The sequence below is a fragment of the Oncorhynchus mykiss genome, chromosome 6 (genome assembly GCF_013265735.2).
Source record: "Oncorhynchus mykiss isolate Arlee chromosome 6, USDA_OmykA_1.1, whole genome shotgun sequence".
Lineage (NCBI taxonomy): Eukaryota > Metazoa > Chordata > Actinopteri > Salmoniformes > Salmonidae > Oncorhynchus > Oncorhynchus mykiss.
This window is the reverse complement of record NC_048570.1, coordinates 90,297,357-90,324,331: the sequence shown is the minus strand read 5'-3', so window position 1 is coordinate 90,324,331 and position 26,975 is coordinate 90,297,357. Positions and strand designations below refer to the sequence as shown.

Here is a 26,975-nt window from a genome sequence, read left to right as displayed (position 1 = left end):
GGCTTTTTCTTCTTCTTCTTCTGCCACAACACATCTGTAAAGAAGACAGAAAAATGGCGGACCTCAGGAAAATCAGTTCTGGGTCTCTGCCCTATGTAAACGTTTCCCGAAAAGTGTCAGTTCAAGGGAAGATTTTTATCCTACTCTGTATAATATTGGCCGAACCCGGAGGAGCTACCACCCACTGGGTCGTCACTGAAGATGGAAAAATTCAACAGCAAGTACGTTAACGGCCCGTGTTTAGAACCGTATGTTGCTAGCTAGCTAACGATTTTATCACATATAGGTAGAACCAGTGTCTTTGACTTTACTGTTGCTAACATTTGCTAACACGACTGAAGGCTCATACTAGCTTGTAAACCATCGATTGCCAATTAACTACTTATAAGTTCCTCTCTGGGACTTTTGCTAGCACAGTAATGCAGCAATGCTGACCCCCTAGATAAATAACGTTAGCTAAGTTAGTTAGAGAACGGGGTCTCTGGGTAAGCCAGAATTAACTTACATATTAGCTAGTTCTAACTAGCTAAAGGCATCCAATCATCCTAGAAAATCTGAAACAACGCAAACTAGTGATAGGTGATTGGTAGGTAGTAGGTTGGCAAGCTAGCTAATTAGCTACTGGGCTCAAAGATAATGGGCACAACATAGCTGACAGACTCAGTCGGCACATCCAGCTAACTAGTAGTTTTGATGCAACCAATAGTTTTGACATCCAGCACAATGTCAAAACTCTCTTGGTTGCATCGAAGCTAAGTGAATTGAATGTAAAATTGTGCTTCGGGCTTGATGTAAGCCCAGAAATAATAGGGGTTTAAATAAAATAATATTTGATGTAACCTTTGTAGCTATACACAACTAATCTAAAGTATCCACTTACAAGTGATGTTTAGAAGGACATTAAATATTCAGACTATTTAGCCATGGACATTCTGTTCAGCTGTGACCAAACTATCTAAAATGGATGGATTGGGAAAAAACAAAGATTACCAACTGCTGCTACTACGTAATTACGGTGTCAAATCAGCCAGGTTCCTCTGCCTCAATTCTGTTTTGGTGTTGTCTCACTTCACGTGTACTGTGGTCAGCGGACTCAGAGGTCTTTAGTCTTTGGGGTCGAGTCATAGAGTGGAAACATGTACTGTCACTGTTTATTTTAAGACTAACATTTTTTTTTTTTTGCAGGTTGACTCTCCTTTAAATCTTAAACATCCACATGACCTTGTCATCTTCATGCGACAGGAGACCCGTGTCAACTACCTGAAGAAGTTAGAGGTGATGATCATCTTTTAATGACTACCTCACTGTGCTCATAGCCTATTGCTCTACTTCCTGGTTTTACAATGTTAGTCCAAGGCCACTGTGTTAAACATCTATACTGCTGTGCTCTCCCTTACTTGAAAGATGCAATATCTCCAATAGTCACAGCTGTTCAATAGTAATTTAATACTCATTGATTATTGAAGAATATATTGGATCACATCAGATGGGGCAACATGTCTTCCTTTCTTTATGTTCCAGTGAGATATAGCATTGCTTCTAAATCAAGCCACACTGAAAGGTCTGAATCTCATGTCTCTGACCCCTGCTTTGTTCAGAAGCAGCTTGTCGCTCAGAAGATTCACATTGAGGAGAATGAGGACAGGGACACGGGCTTGGAGCAGAGGCACTATAAAGAGGATGCCGACTGTGTCATGGCTAAAGTACCCCTGGGAGACTTGGATCTCTACGATGGTACCTACATCTCCCTGGAGAGTAAAGACATCAGGTAAGCCCAGGCTGTGCACTCTTGACCAATCATTTGGTTGTTACTAATAATGTGCCCTCACATAACTCATTATCAAGGGGAAGCACTGATAAGGGATGTTGACATATGTCATCCGGGCCGTGTAACGAATCCATTGGTCGCGCTCCAAAACGGCTTCATCTTATCATTGACATTGACCGATGACATGAGTCATTTTTTGGGAGATTTTCAACAACATACAATATATAAGCATTGGATGATCACGTCACATATGTTAGAGGTCATGACACTACAGCACAAAACAAAATCAACTTTTATACAAACAAGTATATATTTGTTTTAATTGAACATTTTATTTATCTAGGCAAGTCAGTTAAGAACAAATTCTTATTTACAATGACGGCCTAGGAACAGTGGTTTAGCTGCCTTGTTCAGGGGCAGAACGACATTTTTACCCTGTCAGCTCGGGGATTCGATCTAGCAACCTTTCTGTTACTGGCCCATCGCTCTAACCACTAGGCTACTTGCTGGTTACTGGCCCATCGCTCTAACCACTAGGCTACCTGCTGGTTACTGGCCCAAGTCTCTAACCACTAGGCTACCTGCTGGTTACTGGCCCATCGCTCTAACCACTAGGCTACTTGCTGGTTACTGGCCCAAGTCTCTAACCACTAGGCTACCTGCCGCCCACAAATAAACAATGGAAGTATTTACATACTGTCAGAAGTCATTATTAGAACACACAAAGTGATATTCGAACATTGGAGAACGTAGGTTGTTTACAAGAGAACAAGTATTATTGATGACACCCTGGTGATGAGAAATCAACAAAGATTTCTGATAGAATAAACCATGATGGCTTGTCTTTCACATCTAGATCAGCATGTCCTACATCAACAGGCATTTTAAACAGCTACATGATACAAGTCAACCTTTTCTGCTCTTGTTCCCCCTCTTCTGCTGGACACTACACTAATGCTCCCTGGACCTTGACTATGGATGTTTCTTTCAGCCCTGAGGATTATGTAGATTTTAGGTCCCCTCTACCCCTGGATCTGGAGAAGCCTGACTGTGCCAGAGTATTTGAGCTCCCATATAGTATCCACGGTTTCCAGCATCTCCGGGTGAGTTGAAGGGGAAATCATACCCGCTTGTTAATGCGATTGCACATACATGTCTGGACCTCTGTGCCATATATGTCTATGTTTTCCAGGGCGTGCAGGAACACGTGAACCTCACATCTCCTCTGCTCTCTAAAGAGGACCCCATTTTTGGCTCCCTGTCCCACAAACTGGGCCGCAGCATGGACGAGGTGGGCCATCGCATCCAGCAGGGCCTGCTGAGGGTACGTTGCGCTCTATCGCCACTCTTCACACTCACCAACACTGTCTGGTCTGTTTTTATTGGTTTACATTTAGCCGCATGGGATTTTACTTTGAACTTTTATGCACTGATTTGTTCAATGTTATAAATGGACAGTCACTGTTTTAATAGTGTTCGGGTTTGACTTTCATATAGTTCCCTTCTGATGACCTGTTTGTTGTGTTGTCCAGAACTCCTCATCCTGGGTGCTGTATAACCTGGCGTCGTTCTACTGGAGGATAAAGAATGAGCCCAGGCGGGCGGTGGACTGTGTGATCCGGGCCCTGCACTTCTCACCCAGGTACGAACAAAGGAAAACTCAGCCCCTGGCTTCAGCTTGTCAGGCATCAGGGTCATGTTCATTAGGACACACGATGTAAAGCACTTTGCAATGGAAAACTAAATGAGCCTTTCTTATTGGACAAGTCCTAGTATTCCATAATGTTGTCTGCCCGTTGGTGGCCAATGAACATGTCCCAGCTATGGTTATTCAACATTCAAACAGTGGATCATATAAGAGTTTTAAGTCCCATTCTCGTTGTCTGTTGTGTATCCAGGCAGCACAAGGACCTGGCCCTGGTGAACATGGCCAACATCTTGCATCGGGCCCACTTCTCGGCTGACGCTGCCATCGTGGCTCACACTGCCCTGGATTTGACCTCTGACCTTCTCACCAGCCACTACACCCTGGGCAACATCTACGCAGTGAGTTACAGCACCACTAGTAGATGCACTGAATACAACCCAGGAGATAACACGTTAAAGAGATTCCACTTGTTTCCAAGTTGGTTCCTGATGGAATACACACAAGACAGACAAAACCACAGAAAGCTAGCTGTACGACATCATCATCTGGTTTCATCAACAGTTGCAGCTCTATCATTCCCATTGAGGCACCATTCTGCATCATGTGTAGTGATACGGTACTAGCATCTATCAAGAGAACAGCAGGGGTCCAAGCACTGACCCTTGAGGAACACCGAAGTCAGTTTTTAGGGATATCTAATGACGATAAAGGAAGCAGGCATTAGGTGATTTTAAACCAAATGTAGCCATTAAATAGAACATGTGGTTCTGCAACATTTGTTTCCACTACGTTTTAACATTTCTGGAGGGACGTTGACGTAGAGTTGTTGGTTTATGTTCACATACTGTCTGCTTTTAATGTTTTCACTACATCGACACTTACAGTAGGATGATACAGTAGGATGATACACTTACAGTAGGATGATACACTGACACGAGGCTGATACACTGACACGAGGCTGATATACGAGGCTGATACACTGACAGAGGCTTATACACGAGGCTGATACACTGGCACGAGGCTGATACACTGACACTAGGCTGATACACTGACACTAGGATGATACACTGACACTAGGCTGATACACTAGGATGATACACTGACACTAGGATGATACTCTAGGCTGATACACTGGCACGAGGCTGATACACTGGCACGAGGCTGATACACTGGCACGAGGCTGATACACTGGCACGAGGCTGATACACTGGCACGAGGCTGATACACTGGCACGAGGCTGATACACTGGCACGAGGCTGATACACTGACACGAGGCTGATACACTGACACGAGGAGGATACACTAGGCTAATACACTGACACTAGGATGATACACTGACACTAGGATGATACACTGACACTAGGCTGATACACTGACACTAGGCTGATACACTGACACTAGGCTGATACACTGACACTAGGCTGATACACTGACACTAGGCTGATACACTGACACTAGGCTGATACACTGACACGAGGCTGATACACTGACACGAGGCTGATACACTGACACGAGGCTGATACACTGACACGAGGCTGATACACTGACACTAGGCTGATACACTGACACTAGGATGATATCATGACACTAGGATGATACACTAGGCTGATACACTGACACGAGGCTGATACACTGACACTAGGATGATATCATGACACTAGGATGATACACTAGGCTGATACACTGACACTAGGCTGATACACTGACACTAGGCTGATACACTGACACTAGGCTGATACACTGACACTAGGATGATATCATGACACTAGGATGATACACTAGGCTGATACACTGACATGAGGCTGATACACTGACACGAGGCTGATACACTGACACGAGGCTGATACACTGACACGAGGCTGATACACTGACACGAGGCTGATACACTGACACTAGGATGATATCATGACACTAGGATGATACACTAGGCTGATACACTGACACTAGGCTGATACACTGACACTAGGCTGATACACTGACACTAGGCTGATACACTGACATTAGGATGATATCATGACACTAGGATGATACACTAGGCTGATACACTGACACTAGGCTGATACACTGACACAAGGCTGATACACTAGGCTGACACACTGACACGAGGCTGATACACTAGGCTGACACACTGACACTAGGATGATACACTAGGCTGACACACTGACACTAGGATGATACACTAGGCTGACACACTGACACTAGGCTGATACACTGACACTAGGCTGATACACTGACACAAGGCTGATACACTGACACTAGGATGATACACTAGGCTGACACACTGACACTAGGATGATACACTAGGCTGACACACTGACACTAGGATGATACACTAGGCTGACACACTGACACTAGGATGATACACTGACACTAGGCTGATACACTGACAGGAGACTTATACACGAGGCTAATACACTGACACGAGGCTGATACACTGACACGAGGCTGATACACTGACACGAGGCTGATACACTGACACGAGGCTGATACACTGACACTAGGATGATATCATGACACTAGGATGATACACTAGGCTGATACACTGACACTAGGCTGATACACTGACACTAGGCTGATACACTGACACTAGGCTGATACACTGACATTAGGATGATATCATGACACTAGGATGATACACTAGGCTGATACACTGACACTAGGCTGATACACTGACACAAGGCTGATACACTAGGCTGACACACTGACACGAGGCTGATACACTAGGCTGACACACTGACACTAGGATGATACACTAGGCTGACACACTGACACTAGGATGATACACTAGGCTGACACACTGACACTAGGCTGATACACTGACACTAGGCTGATACACTGACACAAGGCTGATACACTGACACTAGGATGATACACTAGGCTGACACACTGACACTAGGATGATACACTAGGCTGACACACTGACACTAGGATGATACACTAGGCTGACACACTGACACTAGGATGATACACTGACACTAGGCTGATACACTGACACTAGGATGATACACTGACACTAGGCTGATACACTGACAGGAGACTTATACACGAGGCTAATACACTGACACGAGGCTGATACACTGACACGAGGCTGATACACTGACACGAGGCTGATACACTAGGATGATACACTGACAGGAGGCTTATACACCGACACTAGGATGATACACTGACACTAGGATTTTTTACAAAACTGGAGTATAGCAATAATTTATCCAACAGTTATGCAGTGAATATGGATGTAGGATGTGACTGCAGTGCTTGTTGGCATGGTTTTCTCCAGGTGTTCAGGAAGTGTTTTCCTGCTGATTTATTGTCAATGCCCTGACCTTCAGTTCTCTCTCCATTTATACTAGAGTGAATCATCTCTAATAGATTATTTATCTCTGTCTGTCTCTACCTCCTGTCCTCTATCCTCTTTGTCTATAGATGCTGGGGGAGTATAACCACTCAGTGCTGTGCTATGAGCAGGCTCTCCAGGCCCAGCTGGGCTTTGAGCAGGCCCTGAGGAGGAAGCACGCCGTCCTCTGTCAGCAGAAACTGGAGCAGCGCCTGGAGGCCCAACACAGGTAAAGGCACAGCGCCTCACTGCTCAGGGTGTGGTTAGGTTCATAGAGAGTGAGGAACCTTTTTGAAGGGGATTTGATGAGAAGGGAAGTATTGTTGTGGACACAGACTTCCTCTTCATATGGCACAGGTTACAATGCTGAAAATACCCTGAGTCAACAAAATATTATGAACACCTGCTCTTTCCATGACAGACCGACCAGGTGAATCCTGGTGAAAGCTGTAATCCCTTATTGATGTCACTTGTTAAATCCACTTCAGTCAGTGTAGATGAAGGAGAGGAGACAGGTTAATAAAAGAAGGATTTTTAAGCCTTGTGACAATTCCGACATGGATTGTGTATGTGTGCCATTGAGGGTAAAGACAAAAGATTGAAGTGCCTTTATGTCAAGAACTGCAATGCTGCTGTGTTTTTCACGTCCAACAGTTTCCTGTTTGTATACAGAATGGTCCACCACCCAAAGGACATCCAGCCAACTTGACACAACTGTGGGAAGCATTGGAGTCAACATGGGTCAGCATCCCTGTGGAACGCTTTCAACACCTTGTAGAGTCCATGCCCCGACGAATTGAGTCTTTTCTGAGGGCAACGGGAGCCACTCGATATTAGGAAGGTGTTCTTAATGTTTTGTACACTCGGCGTGTATAACAGCACAGTGACCTTTCAGTAGGCCTCGGGCTAGCTATATGTGATCTGTCTCACCCCCCAGGTCTCTGCAGCGCACGCTGAACGAGCTGAAGGAATACCAGAAACAGCATGACCACTACCTGCGTCAGCAGGAGGCCCTGGACAAATACAAGCTACTGCAGGAAGAGCAGATCCTCCGCAACATCATCCACGAGACCCAGATGGCCAAGGAGGCACAGCTGGGTGAGATGCTATACACACACACACTCGCACGCAATATATACTCACACACACACACACTTGCACACAATATATACACACACTCACACACAATAAACACACACACTCACATGCAATACACACACTTGAATACAATACACGCACACAAGCGCAATACACACTCAAAGATACACACAAATACACACAGTGTATATGGATGAGCAGCCATCGTTCATCCATATACTTACATATTCTCATTCACCCCTTTAGATTGTGTGTGTATAAGGTTGTTGTTGGGGGGGGATTGTTAGATTACTTGTTAGATATTACTGCACTGCTAACCCTGTGTATGTGACCAATAACATCTGGTAACCATGTGTATGTGACCAATAACATCTGGTAACCAATAACATCTCCTAACCATGTGTATGTGACCAATAACATCTGCTAACCATGTGTATGTGACCAATAACATCTGGTAACCAATAACATCTCCTAACCATGTGTATGTGACCAATAACATCTGCTAACCATGTGTATGTGACCAATAACATCTGGTAACCAATAACATCTCCTAACCATGTGTATGTGACCAATAACATCTGCTAACCATGTGTATGTGACCAATAACATCTGCTAACCATGTGTATGTGACCAATAACATCTGTTAACCATGTGTATGTGACCAATAACATCTGGTAACCAATAACATCTCCTAACCATGTGTATGTGACCAATAACATCTACTAACCATGTGTATGTGACCAATAACATCGGCTAACCATGTGTATGTGACCAATAACATCTGCTAACCATGTGTATGTGACCAATAACATCTGCTAACCATGTGTATGTGACCAATAACATCTGGTAACCAATAACATCTCCTAACCATGTGTATGTGACCAATAACATCTGCTAACCATGTGTATGTGACCAATAACATTTGATTTGAGTTTTATATAAATGAATATGTCCATTTAGAAAGGGTCAGTTAATTCTGTCTATTCACCTTGGTAAACATAAAATAGGTCATCAATAATGAGTTGTTTTGTTCAGGCAACCACCAGATGTGTCGTCTGGGCCAACAACAGAGCAGCCTGTTCTGCCCCTTGGACCTGCCGGTGCGTTATCACCGTGGAGACCTGTTTGAGCACGTCCACCACATCCAGTTTGGAGAGGAGGTCTCTGTGGCGGGCAGCGTTGCTCTGGTGTCGGAGCCTAGCACCAACCAGACCACCAGCTCACACCTCCACCCCTCCGTGTCCGGAGACCCTGAGCCTGCAGCCCTCTGGGGCCACCAGGCCTCCCCCACCGATGTGAGTTCAGACTGTGTGTGTGTGTGTGTTTGGCAGGATTTATTAGTGTGTGTGGATAGTGGGCTTTGTGCTGTGTCGGCAGGGCAGTCTAAAGGTTCTGTGGAGCTGACTGCGTGTGTTTTGTCTGTAGGACATTCAGAGGCTGCTGTGGCCTCGGAGGGCAGACTGTGCTGATGAGTTTCCTGTCATCCCCCCCGCCCACCTACTACCCACCTTCTACCTCCCACCTGAGACACAGGGCCCCAGGTTAGTTGTGTTAGACACTGGGCCCCGGGTTAGCGTGTTAGACACTGGGCCCCGGGTTAGCGTGTTAGACACTGTGCCCCGGGTTAGCGTGTTAGACACTGGGCCTCGGGTTAGCGTGTTAGACACTGGGCCTCGGGTTAGCGTGTTAGACACTGGGCCTCGGGTTAGCGTGTTAGACACTAGGCCTCGGGTTAGCGTGTTAGACACTGGGCCCCGGGTTAGCGTGTTAGACACTGGGCCCCGGGTTAGCGTGTTAGACACTGGACCTCGGGTTAGTGTGTTAGACACTGGGCCCCGGGTTTGTGTGTTAGACACTGGACCTCGGGTTAGCGTGTTAGACACTGGGCCCCGGGTTAGTGTGTTAGACACTAGGCCTCGGGTTAGCGTGTTAGACACTGGGCCCCGGGTTAGCGTGTTAGACACTGGACCTCGGGTTAGTGTGTTAGACACTGGGCCCCGGGTTTGTGTGTTAGACACTGGGCCTCGGGTTAGCGTGTTAGACACTGGGCCCCGGGTTTGTGTGTGCCAGGTTGTTTGTGTATGCTACCTTTTTGTGCCTGTTTCTAACATGGTGTGTGTTGTATCTTGAAGCCGTGTGTGTGCTGGTCGATTGTGTTGACTCGTAGAGCCTCTTCCTCAGCATGGTTTGTGTAACATGTGATGTATGATATGACATTCATGTATTTGCTGACCTCACTGATGTGTGTTCAGCCTGCAGACGGTGCTGTACGGTACCGGACCCCCTCCCTCCTCCCTGGCTTCTCCAGACTGTGGCCCTGTGCTCCAGCCCCCTCCAGCTGACCTTCCTGTCTCTGTGGGCTGGACCTTGGAGGACAAGGAGCTGCCAGACCCTCACGCCACCCAGGTCAGTGCGTGTGTTGGATAGGTGGTCTGTAACATCAATATATTTTAGAGACTGGGCTTTGGATTCAATACAATACCATCTTTATTAATCCATTTTACAGAGACAACAGAAATGTGTTTTCTGTCACAGTACCCATCTTCACCACTGGGAGCACCACTGAGTCAGCCACAGAGCAGCCCCACTGGAGCAGGGTTGAAGTGTGTCACTGTGCTGATCCTGTGTGTGTGTGTGTGTGTGTGTGTGTGTGTGTGTGCGGGTGCAGGTACTGCTGTCTCGCAGCAGAGGCTGGAGTTTGGAGCAGGCTGGTGCCAGCATAGCCCAAGCCATGAAGAAGGTGAGTGCCGTAGAACAGAGAAACATCGTTTCATATCAGAAATATCCTCCACTACTGTCCTGAGAAATGCGATGGCTTTGGGCTGTTCTGTCAGAATAAACAGCCTTCCACAGTTGTAATAGGAAATGATCCGTCTTCAGACAGTGTACATCCTCCTCTCCTCCAGGCTAGCGCCCCTGGCTGGTTGCTCCAGAACGAGGCGGCGTTGTTCTGGCGGGCGAAGGGTAACGGTACCAGCTCGCTGCAGTGTCTGCGCCACTCCCTGGCCTCGGCTCCGCCCACCCAGCGCCACCTGCCCCTCGTCAACGCTGCCAATCTGCTTCTGCGCCACGGCCTCAGCGCCCAGGCACACACTCTGCTGGAGGACGCCCTGGCACTCAACGCCTCTGAGGTACACACACTTTTAACTGCTTTATTTAAATCCACAAATCACGTTACAATCCAGAAGGATTGAAACATCTCAAAGGTCTTTGTCTGCGCGGACACTTAAGGATACAGAAAGCACCTTGTTCTCCAGACAGCCAGGCGACCCCTAACAGCTGACGAGGAGCAGTTCCTAGCCCTCTGCTTTGCTCGAGTCTTAGGCAGGCCTGCAAGGCCACGCACTGTCAGGTGTTGTACCTGGCTGAGACTGCCAAATATCAGGACTACTAAAAGCTTGCAGCTATATCTGAGGCTGTTCTAGTAGGATACGATGGACTGGTATTTCAGCAATGGTCTGCTCCACGTAACAATCAAATCGCACACTGCTGGAGGACACCTTGGTTCTCAACACCTCTGAGGTGTGCACACACACACACACACACACACACACACACACACACACACACACACACACACACACACACACACACACCTTTTCTTACATTCATATTCCTGTTCTTGCATGACATAAATCCCGAGTGGCGCAGCGGTCTAAGGCACTGCGTCTCGGTGCAAAAGGAGTCACTACAGTCCCTGGTTCGAATCCAGACTGTATCACATCCGGGTGTGATTGGGAGTCCCATAGGGTGGCGCACAATTGGCCCAGCGTCGTCCGGGTTTGGCCGGGGTAGGCCGTCATTGTAAATAAGAATTTGTTCTTAATTGACTTGCCTAGTTAATTAAACGTTCAATTAAAACCAGTTTTAAAGTGTCATACTGGGGTGTTATGTAATGATATTAACAGTGTTCTCTAATGGGATGTTATGTAATGATATTAACAGTGTTCTCTAATGGGATGTTATGTAATGATATTAACAGTGTTCTCTAATGGGGTGTTATGTAATGATATCCACAGTATGGTCCTAATGGGATGTTATGTAATGATATCCACAGTGTTCTCTAATGGGATGTTATGTAATGATATCCACAGTGTTCTCTAATGGGATGTTATGTAATGATATTAACAGTGTTCTCTAATGGGGTGTTATGTAATGATATCCACAGTATGGTCCCAATGGGATGTTATGTAATGATATCCACAGTGTTCTCTAATGGGATGTTATGTAATGATATCCACAGTGTTCTCTAATGGGATGTTATGTAATGATATTAACAGTATGGTCCTAATGGGATGTTATATAATGATATCCACAGTATGGTCCCAATGGGATGTTATGTAATGATATTAACAGTATGGTCCTAATGGGATGTTATATAATGATATCCACAGTATGGTCCCAATGGGATGTTATGTAATGATATCCACAGTGTTCTCTAATGGGATGTTATGTAATGATATCCACAGTATGGTCCTAATGGGATGTTATATAATGATATCCACAGTATGGTCCCAATGGGATGTTATATAATGATATCCACAGTATGGTCCCAATGGGATGTTATGTAAGGATATCCACAGAATGGTCCTAATCCACAGTATGGTCCCAATGGGATGTTATATAATGATATCCACAGTATGGTCCCAATGGGATGTTATGTAATGATATCCACAGTATGGTCCCAATGGGATGTTATATAATGATATCCATTCTAATGACTCTGTTTCCCTGCTCTCCTCTGGTCCCCTGGCAGCCCCACACTCTCCTGAGCCTGGTAAGCGTGAATCTGGCCCAGGGCAACGTGACGGGCGCCCTGGACCTGTTCCGCCAGACCCTGGCTCTCTCTGCCAGTTGTGCCCAGTGCCGTGCCAGCCTGCCCCTTCTGCGATGCCTGCAGTTCTACCCATTCCTCTACAACCTGCAGCGCTCGCCATGTCCGCGTGAGTGCCCCGGTTCACCTCTCATGCCATACTTTATTGTCCATTGTTGTGGAAATTAATTTGGGAGGCCTGGGATAAGTGGTACTTGGCTTATTTTATTGTCAGTACCAACCTTCCCCTTTTGACCTCTGTCTGTCTTGTGTAAGGGGTGACAGTGTTGTAAATTCAACCTTTGACATCTGTCTGACTATCTTGTCTAAAGGCTTTAATATTAATCAGGTGATCAGCTGCAGTATTGGAGTTAGATTCCAGGTCTATCTGCAGTCTGTCTGTCTGTCTCTCTCTTTCTGTCTGTCTCTCTCTTTCTGTCTGTCTCTCTCTGTCTGTCTCTCTCTTTCTGTCTCTCTCTCTCTTTCTGTCTCTCTCTCTCTTTCTGTCTCTCTCTGTCTTTCTGTCTCTGTCTTTCTGTCTCTCTTTTTCTGTCTCTCTTTTTCTGTCTCTCTTTTTCTGTCTCTCTCTTTCTGTCTGTCTCCCTCTCTCTCTCTCTCTCTCTCTCTCTCTCTCTCTCTCTCTCTGTGTCTCTCGCTTTCTCTCTCTCTCTGTGTTTCTCTCTAGAATGTAGAGAAAAGAGGAAAGTGTTTTAAGTGGAGAAATGTTCCTCTCAATAATTGAAGCCGTTAAAAATAGTCCTGCTGCTGCTGCTTTTTAAAAAGTCTATATTTGCCAATCAGACGCCAACCCTCTCACCATGTTTAGAACCTCCACACACACTTTCTATGTAGAGGTGAAAAGGTGCAGGGTTACAAGAGAGACCCGTCTCCACTAGGAGGTCCAGTTCTGGTTTCTGTATCTGTTGCTTGAACGTCATGCACATGGTTGGAAGGCCGGTGTAGTGTGTGTGTGTGTGTGTGTGTGCTGATGGCTTTAGTGTGTGTGTGTGTGCTGATGGCTTTAGTGTGTGTGTGTGTGTGTGCTGATGGCTTTAGTGTGTGTGTGTGTGCTGATGGCTTTAGTGTGTGTGTGTGTGCTGATGGCTTTAGTGTGTGTGTGTGTGCTGATGGCTTTAGTGTGTGTGTGTGTGTGTGTCAACAGAGGGTGCTTTGTGTGTCGGTGAGGAGGATGTGACTCTACATCTAGATGAATGGGAGGCTGGCAGTAGACAGAAGCAGCAGGAGGACCCCACCACCACGGCTGCCCAGGCTCAGGAAGCCCTCCTGTTTGAGAGTAAGACCCTTGTGATTTGGACTATGACTGTATGAAATCAAATGAACAGAACTGTTAGTGGAGTTATGCACACTCAGATTCTCAAACATCTGGGTCCTGTTCATTAGGGCACTGTAGCAAAACGTTTTGAAACGGAAAAACTACACATGTCATGTTAAACCCTCCCTGTTTCTGTCCGTTTTCTTCCGTTTGGTACCTAATGAACAGGACCCTGCCTTTCTGTTTGTAACAGAGGTGGTGCTGGACAGTAACGGCTCTGGAGAGGCAAGCCAACAGCCTGGAGGAGGAGAGAGGGATGAGGAGGAGTGGCAGCTGAAGGAGGAGCTGATGGGGGCCTTCGAGGGGGCTCTGGACGTGGGGGGCAAGCGGGGCGACCTGAGGGGCATCCGTGTGCTGAAGAACGACCGGGTGATGGGAGCGGGCCGGAGCGGAGGAGGGCCATGCTTCGGGAACTGTGAGGATGACGAGGGGGCTGAGTGGGTAGGTGTCCTGTCCTGAGTAACTATCATGATGTAATATAGAGAGAGACAGGAGGCTGAGTGGTACATGTACTGAGTAACTACCATGATGTAATATAGAGACAGATCGGAGGCTGAGTGGTACATGTCCTGTCCTGAGTAACTACCATGATGTAATATAGAGACAGACAGGGGGCTGACTGGTACATGTCCTGTCCTGAGTAACTACCATGATGTAATATATAGACAGACAGGGGGCTGAGTGGTACATGTCCTGTCCTGAGTAACTACCATGATGTAATATAGAGACAGACAGGGGCTGAGTGGGTAGGTGTCCTGTCCTGAGTAACTACCATGATGTAATATAGAGACAGACAGGGGGTTGAGTGGTACATGTCCTGTCCTGAGTAACTACCATGATGTAATATAGAAACAGACAGGGGGCTGAGTGGTACATGTCCTGAGTAACTACCATGATGTAATATAGAGACAGACAGGGGGCTGAGTGGTACATGTCCTGAGTAACTACCATGATGTAATATAGAGACAGATAGGAGGCTGAGTGGTACATGTCCTGTCCTGAGTAACTACCATTATGTAATATAGAGACAGACAGGGGGCTGAGTGGTACATGTCCTGAGTAACTACCATGATGTAATATAGAAACAGACAGGGGGCTGAGTGGTACATGTCCTGAGTAACTACCATGATGTAATATAGAAACAGACAGGGGGCTGAGTGGTACATGTCCTGAGTAACTACCATGATGTAATATAGAAACAGACAGGGGGCTGAGTGGTACATGTCCTGAGTAACTACCATGATGTAATATAGAGACAGACAGGGGGCTGAGTGGTACATGTCCTGAGTAACTACCATGATGTAATATAGAAACAGACAGGGGGCTGAGTGGTACCTGTCCTGAGTAACTACCATGATGTATATGAAGTTCTGTCCAAACAGTAGCCAGGCCCCAGCCCAACATCCCCCTCCTCTCTGTGTTCCTGGTCCTCCACAGATCACATTCCAGGTGAAGCGTGTGAGGAAGCCCAAGGCGGACAGCCCTGAGGTCTGGGGCAGTGCTGAGGACACCCTGCAGGGGGAGACACTGCTCCCTGGAGGCCACTCTGTTCTGGAGATCAGCGGCCCCACCATCCCGTCCCCCGGGCCCTCAGGTAATCAACAGCCTGCATGCTCACAGACAAACTCACAGTGACAATCTCAATTGTATTTACTTGACTCCTTGTGTCCTCTCGCCGCCTCCTCAAAACCCATTGGAGAAGAAGGCCAGTTGGGAGGGACCTCTGACTTTAACATCCAATGGGTTCTGAGAAGGATATGAGGAATCAAGGAAATACAATTTGAGATTCTCCCATAAAGACAGTTCTCTTAGTCATCATCATTGAACCATACTAAGAAAGTGTGTGTGTGTGTGTGTGTGTGCAGGGCGATGGAGGGACTATACCGGTCTGGGCTGGCCGGGGCCAGAGGAGTGCCAGAGAACACGCAGGGTAGACCTCACCACCGTGGCCAGTACCTGGCTGGCCGTGTCTGCCAAGAACATCGAGTCAGTACCAACCTTCCCCTTTGACCTCTGTCTGTCTTGTGTAAGGGGTTAGGACAGTGTTGTAAATTCAACCTTTGAACTCTGTCTGGTTATCTCATAGATATAACTATATATAGTGTGTGTGTGACAGTGGTTTCCCAACCCTCCCCTGGGGAATCTACCTCCCAGTCCACATTGTTACAACCCTCCCCTGGGGAATCTACCTCCTAGTCCACATTGTTCCAACCCTCCCCTGGGGAATCTACCTCCCGGTCCACATTGTTCCAACCCTCCCCTGGGGAATCTACCTCCCGGTCCACATTGTTCCAACCCTCCCCTGGGGAATCTACCTCCCGGTCCACATTGTTCCAACCCTCCCCTGGGGAATCTACCTCCCGGTCCACATTGTTCCAACCCTCCCCTGGGGAATCTACCTCCCGGTCCACATTGTTCCAACCCTCCCCTGGGGAATCTACCTCCCGGTCCACATTGTTCCAACCCTCCCCTGGGGAATCTACCTCCCGGTCCACATTGTTCCAACCCTCCCCTGGGGAATCTACCTCCCGGTCCACATTGTTCCAACCCTCCCCTGGAGAATCTACCTCCCGGTCCACATTGTTCCAACCCTCCCCTGGGGAATCTACCTCCCGGTCCACATTGTTCCAACCCTCCCCTGGGGAATCTACCTCCCGGTCCACATTGTTCCAACCCTCCCCTGGGGAATCTACCTCCCGGTCCACATTGTTCCAACCCTCCCCTGGGGAATCTACCTCCCGGTCCACATTGTTCCAACCCTCCCCTGGGGAATCTACCTCCCGGTCCACATTGTTCCAACCCTCCCCTGGAGAATCTACCTCCCGGTCCACATTGTTCCAACCCTCCCCTGGGGAATTTACCTCCCAGTCCACATTGTTCCAACCCTCCCCTGGGGAATCTACCTCCCAGTCCACATTGTTCCAACCCTGCACCGACACAGCTGATTCAACTAACTAGTAAAATGTTGACTGCCACTGGAGTCAGTTGGGATTCACTTTATTAGGACTGAAAGGGATAGTTGGAGTTTTAAACTCCTTTTTTAATATATATTTACACTGTTAAGATGAACTCTTGGATACCATTTGTATGTCTCTGTGCCGTATGAAGCACGGTCGTGTCTGGAGCAATTGCTCACTAGCCCAGTGACAGGAAGTCTACTGTAGCAACTAGCATAAAACTACCTTCAACTTCCTCCAAACTGTACACATAACATTGGTAACCATGACTTCATCTGACTCTGGGGAAGGAGATAGTTCAACATTTTGGCAAAATAAATATCTTCTTAACATCCAAAGCCACTTTTTAATTAGAAAAATGTCTAAAGTTCTATTCCCCCCTCCCCCGCTGTTCTCTCGCTTCCCCCCTCCCCCGCTGTTCTCTCGCTTCCCCCCTCCCCCGCTGTTCTCTCGTTTCCCCCCTCCCCCGCTGTTCTCTCGTTTCCCCCCTCCCTTCCGGTTCTCTCGTTTCCCCCCTCCCTCCCGGTTCTCTCGTTTCCCCCCTCCCTCCCGGTTCTCTCGTTTCCCCCCTCCCTCCCGGTTCTCTCGTTTCCCCCCTCCCTCCCGGTTCTCTCGTTTCCCCCCTCCCTCCCGGTTCTCTCGTTTCCCCCCTCCCTCCCGGTTCTCTCGTTTCCCCCCTCCGCTGTTCTCTCGCTTCCCCCCTCCCCCGCTGTTCTCTCGCTTCCCCCCTCCCCCGCTGTTCTCTCGCTTCCCCCCTCCCTCCGCAGCATCACGGAACACATAGACTTTACCACTCCACTCCAGGAGCCTGCGGTGGAGCCATTGTGCAACGCCAACCTGGCTGCCAGCATGCACACCCTGGACCACCTGGCTGGCGTGGCCAACCGCGCCGCCATCCACTACACCGGAGAGAGTCAACTCAGAGAGGTAGGGGACAGAGAGTCAACTCAGAGAGGTAGGAGACAGAGAGTCAACTCAGAGAGGTAGGAGACAGAGAGTCAACTCAGAGAGGTAGGAGACAGAGAGAGTCAACTTAGAGAGGTAGGAGACGGAGAGAGTCAACTCGGAGAGGTAGGAGACGGAGAGAGTCAACTCGGAGAGGTAGGAGACAGAGAGAGTCAACTCGGAGAGGTAGGGGACAGAGAGTCTACTCTGAGAGGTAGGAGACAGAGCGAGTCTACTCTGAGAGGTAGGAGACAGAGAGAGTCTACTCTGAGAGGTAGGGGACAGAGAGAGTCTACTCTGAGAGGGAGGGGGCAGAGAGAGTCTATTCTGAGAGGGAGGGGGCAGAGAGAGTCTATTCTGAGAGGGAGGGGGCAGAGAGAGTCAACTCTGAGAGGGAGGGGGCAGAGAGAGTCAACTCTGAGAGGTAGGAGACAGAGAGAGTCAACTCTGAGAGGTAGGAGACAGAGCGAGTCTACTCTGAGAGGTAGGGGACAGAGAGAGTCAACTCTGAGAGGGAGGGGACAGAGTCTCTCACATCTCACCAGTCTTTATCATTTCGCTGTTCTGTCATGATCCTCAACCGGATTTCCGTTTGTCATTCAGGTTCTACAGAATCTGGGCAAAGATAAGTTCTCCCCTCAGTCCTTTGAGCAGGTGGGCACGCGCATCGCCAAGGTCTTGGAGAAGGTAAGTGTTTGTGAAGGTGGCAGCTGCCCGTCAGGCTAGTCTACAACCCTGTTTCACCCAAATCACAGCATCTTCCGGCAGTATAAAAATGCAGACAAATGAAAGTCTCTCCTCTCCTGAGCAGAACCAGACATCGTGGGTCTTGTCCAGCATGTCTGCTCTCTACTGGAGGGTGAAGGGTCAGGGCAAGAGGGCCATCGACTGCCTACGCCAAGCCCTCCACTACGCCCCGCACCACATGAAGGTAACATGGACTGAGACTTGCCCAATATTAACACACACGTTTGTTTTCCTTTGCAAAACATCTTTCTACTGTGTGAACTGCTGAACATGACCCTGTGCTTTAGGGCTGTGTGATAATTCAGTATCTCTCTCTCCTTCCCTCCCTCCTTCCCCGCCCTCCCTCTCAGGATGTACCTCTGATCAGCCTGGCCAACATCTTCCAGAACGCGCGGCTGTGGGAGGACGCTCTGACCGTGGCCCGCATGGCTGTGGAGATCGCCCCGCACTTCGTTGTCAACCACTTCACCCTCGCCAACGTCTACATCGCCATGGTGAGCCCACCACCATGGGAACGGACCAGCATTGTTGTCATGGCCTGACCGTGTGTCTGGTTCAGGGTCTGTCGTCTGGTTTAGGTCTGTCTGTTGTCTGGTTCAGGGTCTGTCGTCTGGTTCGTGGTTCATGGTCTGCCGTCTGGTTCATGGTCTGCCGTCTGGTTCAGGGTCTGCCGTCTGGTTCAGGGTCTGGTTCAGGGTCTGCCGTCTGGTTCAGGGTCTGCCGTCTGGTTCAGGGTCTGCCGTCTGGTTCAGGGTCTGCCGTCTGGTTCAGGGTCTGCCGTCTGGTTCAGGGTCTGCCGTCTGGTTCAGGGTCTGCCGTCTGGTTCAGGGTCTGCCGTCTGGTTCAGGGTCTGCCGTCTGGTTCAGGGTCTGGTTCAGGGTCTGTCGTCTGGTTCAGGGTCTGTCGTCTGGTTCAGGGTCTGTCGTCTGGTTCAGGGTCTGCCGTCTGGTTCAGGGTCTGTCGTCTGGTTTAGGTGCTTAATTCCCTTAGTGTCAGTGGTTGTGAAGCAGGTTATTTATGCTGGTATTGGTAAGTGTGTGTGTGTGGAATCTTATGCTGGTTGCGTGTCAGGGGGGTGTGTTGAAGAATGCTAATGCTGCTGCTAATGCTGCTGTGTCAAATGATGACATGAGTATGAATTGTGGTAATTTGTGTAAATACTGATCAGTTGTATTTATTATTCCTTGTTCACTGGTGTGTGTGTGTCTCTCCAGGAGGAGTTTGAGAAGGCCATGCGCTGGTATGAGTCCACTCTGGAGCTGCAGCCAGAGTTTGCCCCTGCCAAGGACCGCCTGAGAACCATCCAGTGTTACCTGCTAACCAAGAAGGACCGCCGTCTACCCTGAGACGACTCCACAGGAGAAGCCCTTGGCACACACACACCATACACACATAGAAAAACATAACTTACGGTAGTTACTCACAAGAAATCGGTTGTTGATTTAAAAACAAAAATAATAATAATGTTTTTTTTAAGTCATTGCCATATAATTTATGTCCAAAGGAATTCAGGGGTTCCATTCGCTGTGACCTCAGACTCTGGTCGTATGGGGTAAAACCAACCACTTCCATTCGCTGTGATCTCAGACTCCGGTCGTAGGGGGTAAAACCAACCACTTCCATTCGCTGTGATCTCAGACTCTGGTCGTAGGGGGTAAAACCAACCACTTCCATTCGCAATTCTAATAGGAAGCTTTGGGATGTATCCCGTCATTCAGCCTCCCTGTCCCATAGACTACAGTATATAGAGTCCCATCACTCAGCCTCCCTGTCCCATAGACGACAGTATATAGAGCCCAGCATAGTCTCATCATTCAGCCTCCCTGTCCCATAGACGACAGTATATAGAGCCCAGCATAGTCCCATCACTCAGCCTCCCTGTCCCATAGACTACAGTATATAGAGCCCAGCATAGTCTCATCATTCAGCCTCCCTGTCCCATAGACTACAGTATATAGAGCCCAGCATAGTCTCATCACTCAGCCTCCCTGTCCCATAGACTACAGTATATAGAGCCCAGCATAGTCTCATCATTCAGCCTCCCTGTCCCATAGACTACAGTATATAGAGCCCAGCATAGTCTCATCATTCAGCCTCCCTGTCCCATAGACTACAGTATATAGAGCCCAGCATAGTCCCATCACTCAGCCTCCCTGTCCCATAGACTACAGTATAAAGAGTCCCATCACTCAGCCTCCCTGTCCCATAGACTACAGTATATAGAGTCCCATCATTCAGCCTCCCTGTCCCATAGACTACAGTATATAGAGTCCCATCACTCAGCCTCCCTGTCCCATAGACTACAGTATAAAGAGTCCCATCATTCAGCCTCCCTGTCCCATAGACTACAGTATATAGAGTCCCATCATTCAGCCTCCCTGTCCCATAGACTACAGTATATAGAGTCCCATCACTCAGCTACCCTGTCCCATAGACTACAGTATATAGAGTCCCATAGACTACAGTATATAGAGTCCCATAGACTACAGTATATAGAGTCCCATAGACTACAGTATATAGAGCCCAGCATAGTCTCATCACTCAGCCTCCCTGTCCCATAGACTACAGTATATAGAGTCCCATCACTCAGCCTCCCTGTCCCATAGACTACAGTATATAGTCCCATCACTCAGCCTCCCTGTCCCATAGACTACAGTATATAGAGTCCCATCATTCAGCTACCCTGTCCCATAGACTACAGTATAAAGAGTCCCATCACTCAGCCTCCCTGTCCCATAGACTACAGTATATAGAGTCCCATCACTCAGCTACCCTGTCCCATAGACTACAGTATATAGAGTCCCATCACTCAGCCTCCCTGTCCCATAGACTACAGTATATAGAGTCCCATCACTCAGCCTCTCTGTCCCATAGACTACAGTATATAGAGTCCCATCACTCAGCTACCCTGTCCCATAGACTACAGTATATAGAGTCCCATAGACTACAGTATATAGAGTCCCATAGACTACAGTATATAGAGCCCAGCATAGTCCCATCACTCAGCCTCCCTGTCCCATAGACTACAGTATATAGAGTCCCATCACTCAGCCTCCCTGTCCCATAGACTACAGTATATAGAGTCCCATAGACTACAGTATATAGAGTCCCATAGACTACAGTATATAGAGTCCCATAGACTACAGTATATAGAGTCCCATAGACTACAGTATATAGAGCCCAGCATAGTCTCATCACTCAGCCTCCCTGTCCCATAGACTACAGTATATAGAGTCCCATAGACTACAGTATATAGAGCCCAGCATAGTCTCATCACTCAGCCTCCCTGTCCCATAGACTACAGTATATAGAGTCCCATCACTCAGCCTCCCTGTCCCATAGACTACAGTATATAGAGCCAGAAGGCTGCTGTTCTTTGTTCTGTCTTCAGTGGAGTTGGACTAGGAAGTACAGACAGGACATTGTTTTATTTCATGAATTCACACACATCCTTCCCTCTGTCCTTCATTCCTCAAGGTGTTCACTGAAGAAAACTATATGATGTAACTGGAAACCTGCCCAATTCAGTCACAGTATTAAAGGAAGGAAATCTGCTTTTATTTTATGTGTTGTAAGGGGGGCCCCTACGATTCCTCTTTTCTTTAAGGGCTGAGAGTCCTTTTAGTTTTTCTGGGGATGGTGAAACACACCGAAGGGAAGAGTTTAATTGGTTAGGAATCGATCCAGAAGGACAATGCAGTAGGTGATTTACCAGACAGATATAATCCCATAGATGGTGCTGTTTTTTTTTTTTACATTTCTTTTAATTGGAAGAACAGTTGTCATCACACAGTCATTTCTTATGATTAAGAAAAGGTTTGGTAAAGAGACAGAAATGGCTGCTGGTTTGTAACTCGCTAACTAAACGCAGGTTTACCGGGTGGTGGATCTCAAAACCTTTTTACAATTATGGCTGCTTAACAAAATGAATATCGATTTGTCTTGTTTTGCCCTTGTTTTTTTTTTATCATTCCTATTTATGTGGGGACCTACAATGAATAAATTAAAATGTATTTTTCTGAAAGGAATGTTAATGCATAGCAACAACAACAAAAAGTTAACTGTAATGTGTTTACGTTTGCTCTTTTATTTCTAGAAATTATTTGTCAGGGCCAAGAAAAAAACACGGTTCACTTTTGACCGTTTTTCAAACTGTAAATCTAACTGTTGTGTACAGTATTAAGGCAGTGGGACATAGAAGTTGATCGGCTCATCGTTTGAATGTATCCATTGTCTTCTTACGAACTTCAGACCTCTCTGGGAAATAAAAAGCGAGATGTTTTGATGCCTTGAAACTTAAGTTGAATGGAGGTGGGTTTTGGATTCAGTTTTCTGGGGTCTACTTCAGAGTGCATTTAAACAGAGGTAGTGGTGTGACTGAAACCCATGTGACTGAAACCATGCCCGAGGCAGTCGTGTGGTGGGGAGACTGAAACCCATGCCTGAGGCAGCCATGTGGTGGGGAGACTGAAACCCATGTGACTGACACCCATGCTCGAGGCAGTCGTGTGGTGGGGAGACTGAAACCCATGCCCGAGGCAGCCGTGTGGTGGGGAGACTGACACCCATGCCCGAGGCAGCCGTGTGGTGGGGAGACTGAAACTCATGCCCGAGGCAGCCGTGTGGTGGGGAGACTGAAACCCATGCCCGAGGCAGCCATGTGGTGGGGAGACTGAAACCCATGCCCGAGGCAGCCATGTGGTGGGGAGACTGAAACCCATGCCCGAGGCAGCCATGTGGTGGGGAGACTGAAACCCATGCCGGAGGCAGCCATGTGGTGGGGAGACTGAAACCCATGTGACTGACACCCATGCCCGAGGCAGCCGTGTGGTGGGGAGACTGACACCCGTGCCCGAGGCAGCCGTGTGGTGGGGAGACTGACACCCGTGCCCGAGGCAGCCGTGTGGTGGGGAGACTGACACCCGTGCCCGAGGCAGCCGTGTGGTGGGGAGACTGACACCCGTGCCCGAGGCAGCCGTGTGGTGGGGAGACTGAAACCCGTGCCCGAGGCAGCCGTGTGGTGGGGAGACTGAAACCCGTGCCCGAGGCAGCCGTGTGGTGGGGAGACTGAAACCCGTGCCCGAGGCAGCCGTGTGGTGGGGAGACTGAAACCCGTGCCCGAGGCAGCCGTGTGGTGGGGAGACTGAAACCCGTGCCCGAGGCAGCCGTGTGGTGGGGAGACTGAAACCCGTGCCCGAGGCAGCCGTGCGGTGGGGAGAAATAATTCTGTAAATGGTGGACGGAGAGGTCTTTGAAACTCCTCTGACTGACAGCACAGCCCAAGGCCCTCCCCCAACCCACTGCTCCCATTGCTGTGTTTTAAAGCATAGCTCAGTTAGGGTCCTGAGTGGATGAAGACCTGCGTAACACTACACTTCTGGTTTTGTCATATTCCTAGAATTGCCCTTTTTAAAATGCACTCCTTGTGGCTCTGTGATCATATTCCAAATGAATGGCAGTATTTCACCTTGCTTTTGGCCTGAGGAAAACGATATGGTTTCCTCAGTACTATACTAGGTGCAGATTGATGCTGTCCAGGTGTCGTCCCCCCCCCCCAACCAGGACATGTTGCTCAAATCCAAATGTGCCAGTGACAATGAGTGTGTTTGCAGAAGTAACAAGATGACTTGCAGGACTGTCCCCTTCCTGATGCAATGGATCTTATATGACAGGATCTGTAGCCTCAAGCATCACCCCCATGTTTTTATTTTACCTTTATTTAACCAGGCAAAATCTTATTTTCAATGACGGCCTAGGAACAGTGGGTTAACTGCCTGTTCAGGGGCAGAACGACAAATATTTACCTTGTCAGCTCGGGATTCAATCTTGTAACCTTTCGGTTACTAGTCCAACACTCTAACCACTAGGCTACCTGGCAACCCAGAAGGCACTGCCAAATCAAGGGTAGAAGATGGTGGAACTATATCAGGTTGGGAACTAACAGACTCCGAGGCGTCGTTAACCCACTCATATACTGTTCAGTCATTATCAATGACCCGTTAGTCTCAGTTCATATTTAACTCGGGTGGTATTTCTGAACCCACACGTCTTGGGTACAGTGTATAAATAACTTGTGTGCAACAAAGCGTGTGAATTTGTCAGGGGGGTGAGAGGAGGACTGGGTGCTCAGTTATGTAATAGACATGTGATGTGAGTGACCAGCACACACACACACACTAACTCACACACACACTAACTCACACACACACTAACTCACACACACTAACTCACACACACACACACTAACTCACACACACTACTTTGAATGGAGCTGTGACGCTCTGCACCCATTGAGGCTGTAAGAGTGAGATCAGCCAATGGGAGTGGGTAGCAGGCAGGCCTATGGCTCAGCTGAGAATGTATTGGCTCGCTGTGTTTTGGTGTGTAAGACATTAGATTATATAACTTTGTTGAAAAAGTAAGTATACAAATAGACTGAGCCTACAAATAGAAACCGCAGAAAAAACATCTCGGGACATTTGAACACATGATTAGCAGAGGTTAGGCAGCCTAGTGGTTTGAGTGTTTGGCCAGTAACCGGAAGGTTGCTGGATCGAATCCCCTAGCTGACGAGGTAATAATCTGTTCTGCCCCTGAGCAAGGCAGGGCACTGAAGACCTCGATTAAGGTGGTGGGGGGGGCACCTCTCTGATTCAGAGGGGTTGGGTAAAATGTGGAAGACACATTTCAGTTAAATACATTCAGTTGGACAACTGAGTAGGCATTCCCTTTTCCCTTTAAAATGTCTATAGACTACTTGGATTCACAGTGGATCTGGTAGGTAAACTGGTGTCTATATATCTATTTAGATAAGAGCACAGCAGTATATGATAAGTTACTGTGGTGTCTATATATCTATTTAGATAAGAGCACAGCAGTATATGATAAGTTACTGTGGTGTCTATATATCTATTTAGATAAGAGCAAAGCAGTATATGATAAGTTACTGTGGTGTCTATATATCTATTTAGATAAGAGCACAGCAGTATGAGTGATAAGTTACTGTGGTGTCTATATATCTATTTAGATAAGAGCACAGCAGTATCTGATATATAGGAGGCACCACTTAGCAACAGCATTTCATAGGTTCATTCAGATGGATGGTTAATTTGTGCTCTTCTGACATCCTTATCAGGTCAATGTATACTTTGAAATCTGGCGTATAAAATTAATAGGCCCATGGAGAAATTGAATGGGCTATCAGTAAATGAGAGGAATTACCTAGTATATATTTCAGTTCTGAGTGTGTTGGATTGAATTCTAGAAGTGTCCACATGCAGACTCCGAGGCCGGGATTTGTCCTGGTCTGTTCTATTGTCCTGGTCTGTTCTATCACCATGGTCTGTTCTATTGTCCTGGTCTGTTCTATTGTCCTGGTCTGTTCTATTGTCCTGGTCTGTTCTATCACCATGGTCTGTTCTATTGTCCTGGTCTGTTCTATCGCCCTGGTCTGTTCTATTGCATGTCAAGTGGATTGAGAACCATGGACAGCGACAAAGCGAGACCTGGGCTACGTTATGTTGCCTAATGTCACAGCCCTGTAAGCAGGCCATTTTCATCCTGGAAATAACGTCCAAATATTTTACAATTCACATGGTCCAATGCATTGTCTTTTGTGGTGACCAAGAGACGCATGCATTTTCAGCAGCCCGTATTTTTTCCAACCGCCCCGCCCTCCTTTCTCGCGAGTTGAATTCATTTGATTCTATTTTTGAAGCTCTGTGTTTCTAAGGGATACCTAATGACGCAATGACGTCAATGCGGGTCAGTAGCACACTGGCATGCTGGGGGTTGAGACGGTAGTGTTCAGGAACCGAGCTTTATCAATGAGAGCCTATAAAATCATGCTTTCAATTCGTTGTAATTAAAGCAAAGAAGTATAGTTCAATTGTAAAAATACGACATTATTTGGTTGCATGTCAAAATAATGTATTAATGTTGTGAACTTTAACACACCAAGAGGGTAGCAGCGATCTTTTACATATTTATGTCTGGTGCGTAATCTTTAACCACAAATGCACACCCTGACACGGACAGACTCATGCGTGTCCTCTTAAAACCCCGCTCAACATACACGCACACGCACACACACACTGTGAACGTCTTCGTCTAGATGCGAGGTGATCTATATAGCTATAGGCTACTGTAGGCTACATTCCTCCTTGGATCAACTCTTCCCACAAGGAACTTACCATAGTCACGGAGCCACTGGTTGCGCAGTGAATTAGAGTTGTGCCATTTGAGAAGGTATGTGATTTCTCCGTTAAAAGGTGGGACGTTCTCTCTGTTGTGAGACTTCAAACCACAGTTTAAATTAGTACATTACTGG

General features: G+C 47.6%; 2 protein-coding genes across 4 annotated transcripts; both read left to right on the top strand.

The window, feature by feature from the left end:
- Positions 1-24: 24 nt before the first annotated feature.
- LOC110506215 (tetratricopeptide repeat protein 17) lies at positions 25-21,214 on the top strand. 3 transcript variants are annotated; one of them, XM_036981451.1, is made up of 24 exons: positions 25-221; positions 1,186-1,275; positions 1,605-1,768; positions 2,760-2,871; positions 2,961-3,092; positions 3,301-3,410; positions 3,667-3,814; positions 6,843-6,982; positions 7,691-7,851; positions 8,887-9,146; positions 9,277-9,392; positions 10,104-10,257; positions 10,520-10,591; positions 10,758-10,982; positions 12,608-12,794; positions 13,827-13,958; positions 14,191-14,438; positions 15,435-15,591; positions 15,863-15,983; positions 17,722-17,881; positions 18,503-18,586; positions 18,711-18,830; positions 18,997-19,140; positions 19,861-21,214. In XM_036981451.1, the coding sequence occupies exons 1-24, from the start codon at positions 54-56 to the stop codon at positions 19,990-19,992; spliced, it is 3,537 nt and encodes a 1,178-aa protein (XP_036837346.1). In that variant the 5' UTR covers positions 25-53; the 3' UTR covers positions 19,993-21,214. The 3 variants fall into 3 exon arrangements, with proteins under 3 accessions (XP_036837346.1, XP_036837345.1, XP_036837344.1); XM_036981450.1 differs by having other exon boundaries at positions 1,602-1,768; XM_036981449.1 differs by having other exon boundaries at positions 1,599-1,768.
- LOC118965054 (histidine-rich protein PFHRP-II-like) lies at positions 20,347-22,946 on the top strand. The gene is made up of 6 exons (XM_036981796.1): positions 20,347-20,355; positions 20,782-21,090; positions 21,306-21,575; positions 21,679-21,732; positions 21,839-21,883; positions 21,918-22,946. Exons 1-6 carry the CDS (start codon positions 20,347-20,349, stop codon positions 22,146-22,148), a joined length of 918 nt encoding a protein of 305 aa, XP_036837691.1. The 3' UTR covers positions 22,149-22,946.
- The last annotated feature ends 4,029 nt before the right edge of the window (positions 22,947-26,975 follow it).

What these genes read in the sequence shown, in the direction of transcription:
- LOC110506215 (XM_036981449.1), top strand. Translation starts at nt 54, where the DNA reads ATGGCGGACCTCAGGAAAATCAGTTCTGGGTCTCTGCCCTATGTAAAC. An exon ending in ATGACGAGGGGGCTGAGTGG is followed by an intron (nt 14,439 to 15,434) that starts GTAGGTGTCCTG and finishes GGTCCTCCACAG; the next exon opens with ATCACATTCCAGGTGAAGCG. An exon ending in CCCGTCCCCCGGGCCCTCAG is followed by an intron (nt 15,592 to 15,862) that starts GTAATCAACAGC and finishes GTGTGTGTGCAG; the next exon opens with GGCGATGGAGGGACTATACC.
- LOC118965054 (XM_036981796.1), top strand. An exon ending in TGTCCCATAGACTACAGTAT is followed by an intron (nt 21,576 to 21,678) that starts ATAGAGTCCCAT and finishes AGACTACAGTAT; the next exon opens with ATAGAGTCCCATCACTCAGC. An exon ending in GACTACAGTATATAGAGTCC is followed by an intron (nt 21,733 to 21,838) that starts CATAGACTACAG and finishes CCAGCATAGTCT; the next exon opens with CATCACTCAGCCTCCCTGTC.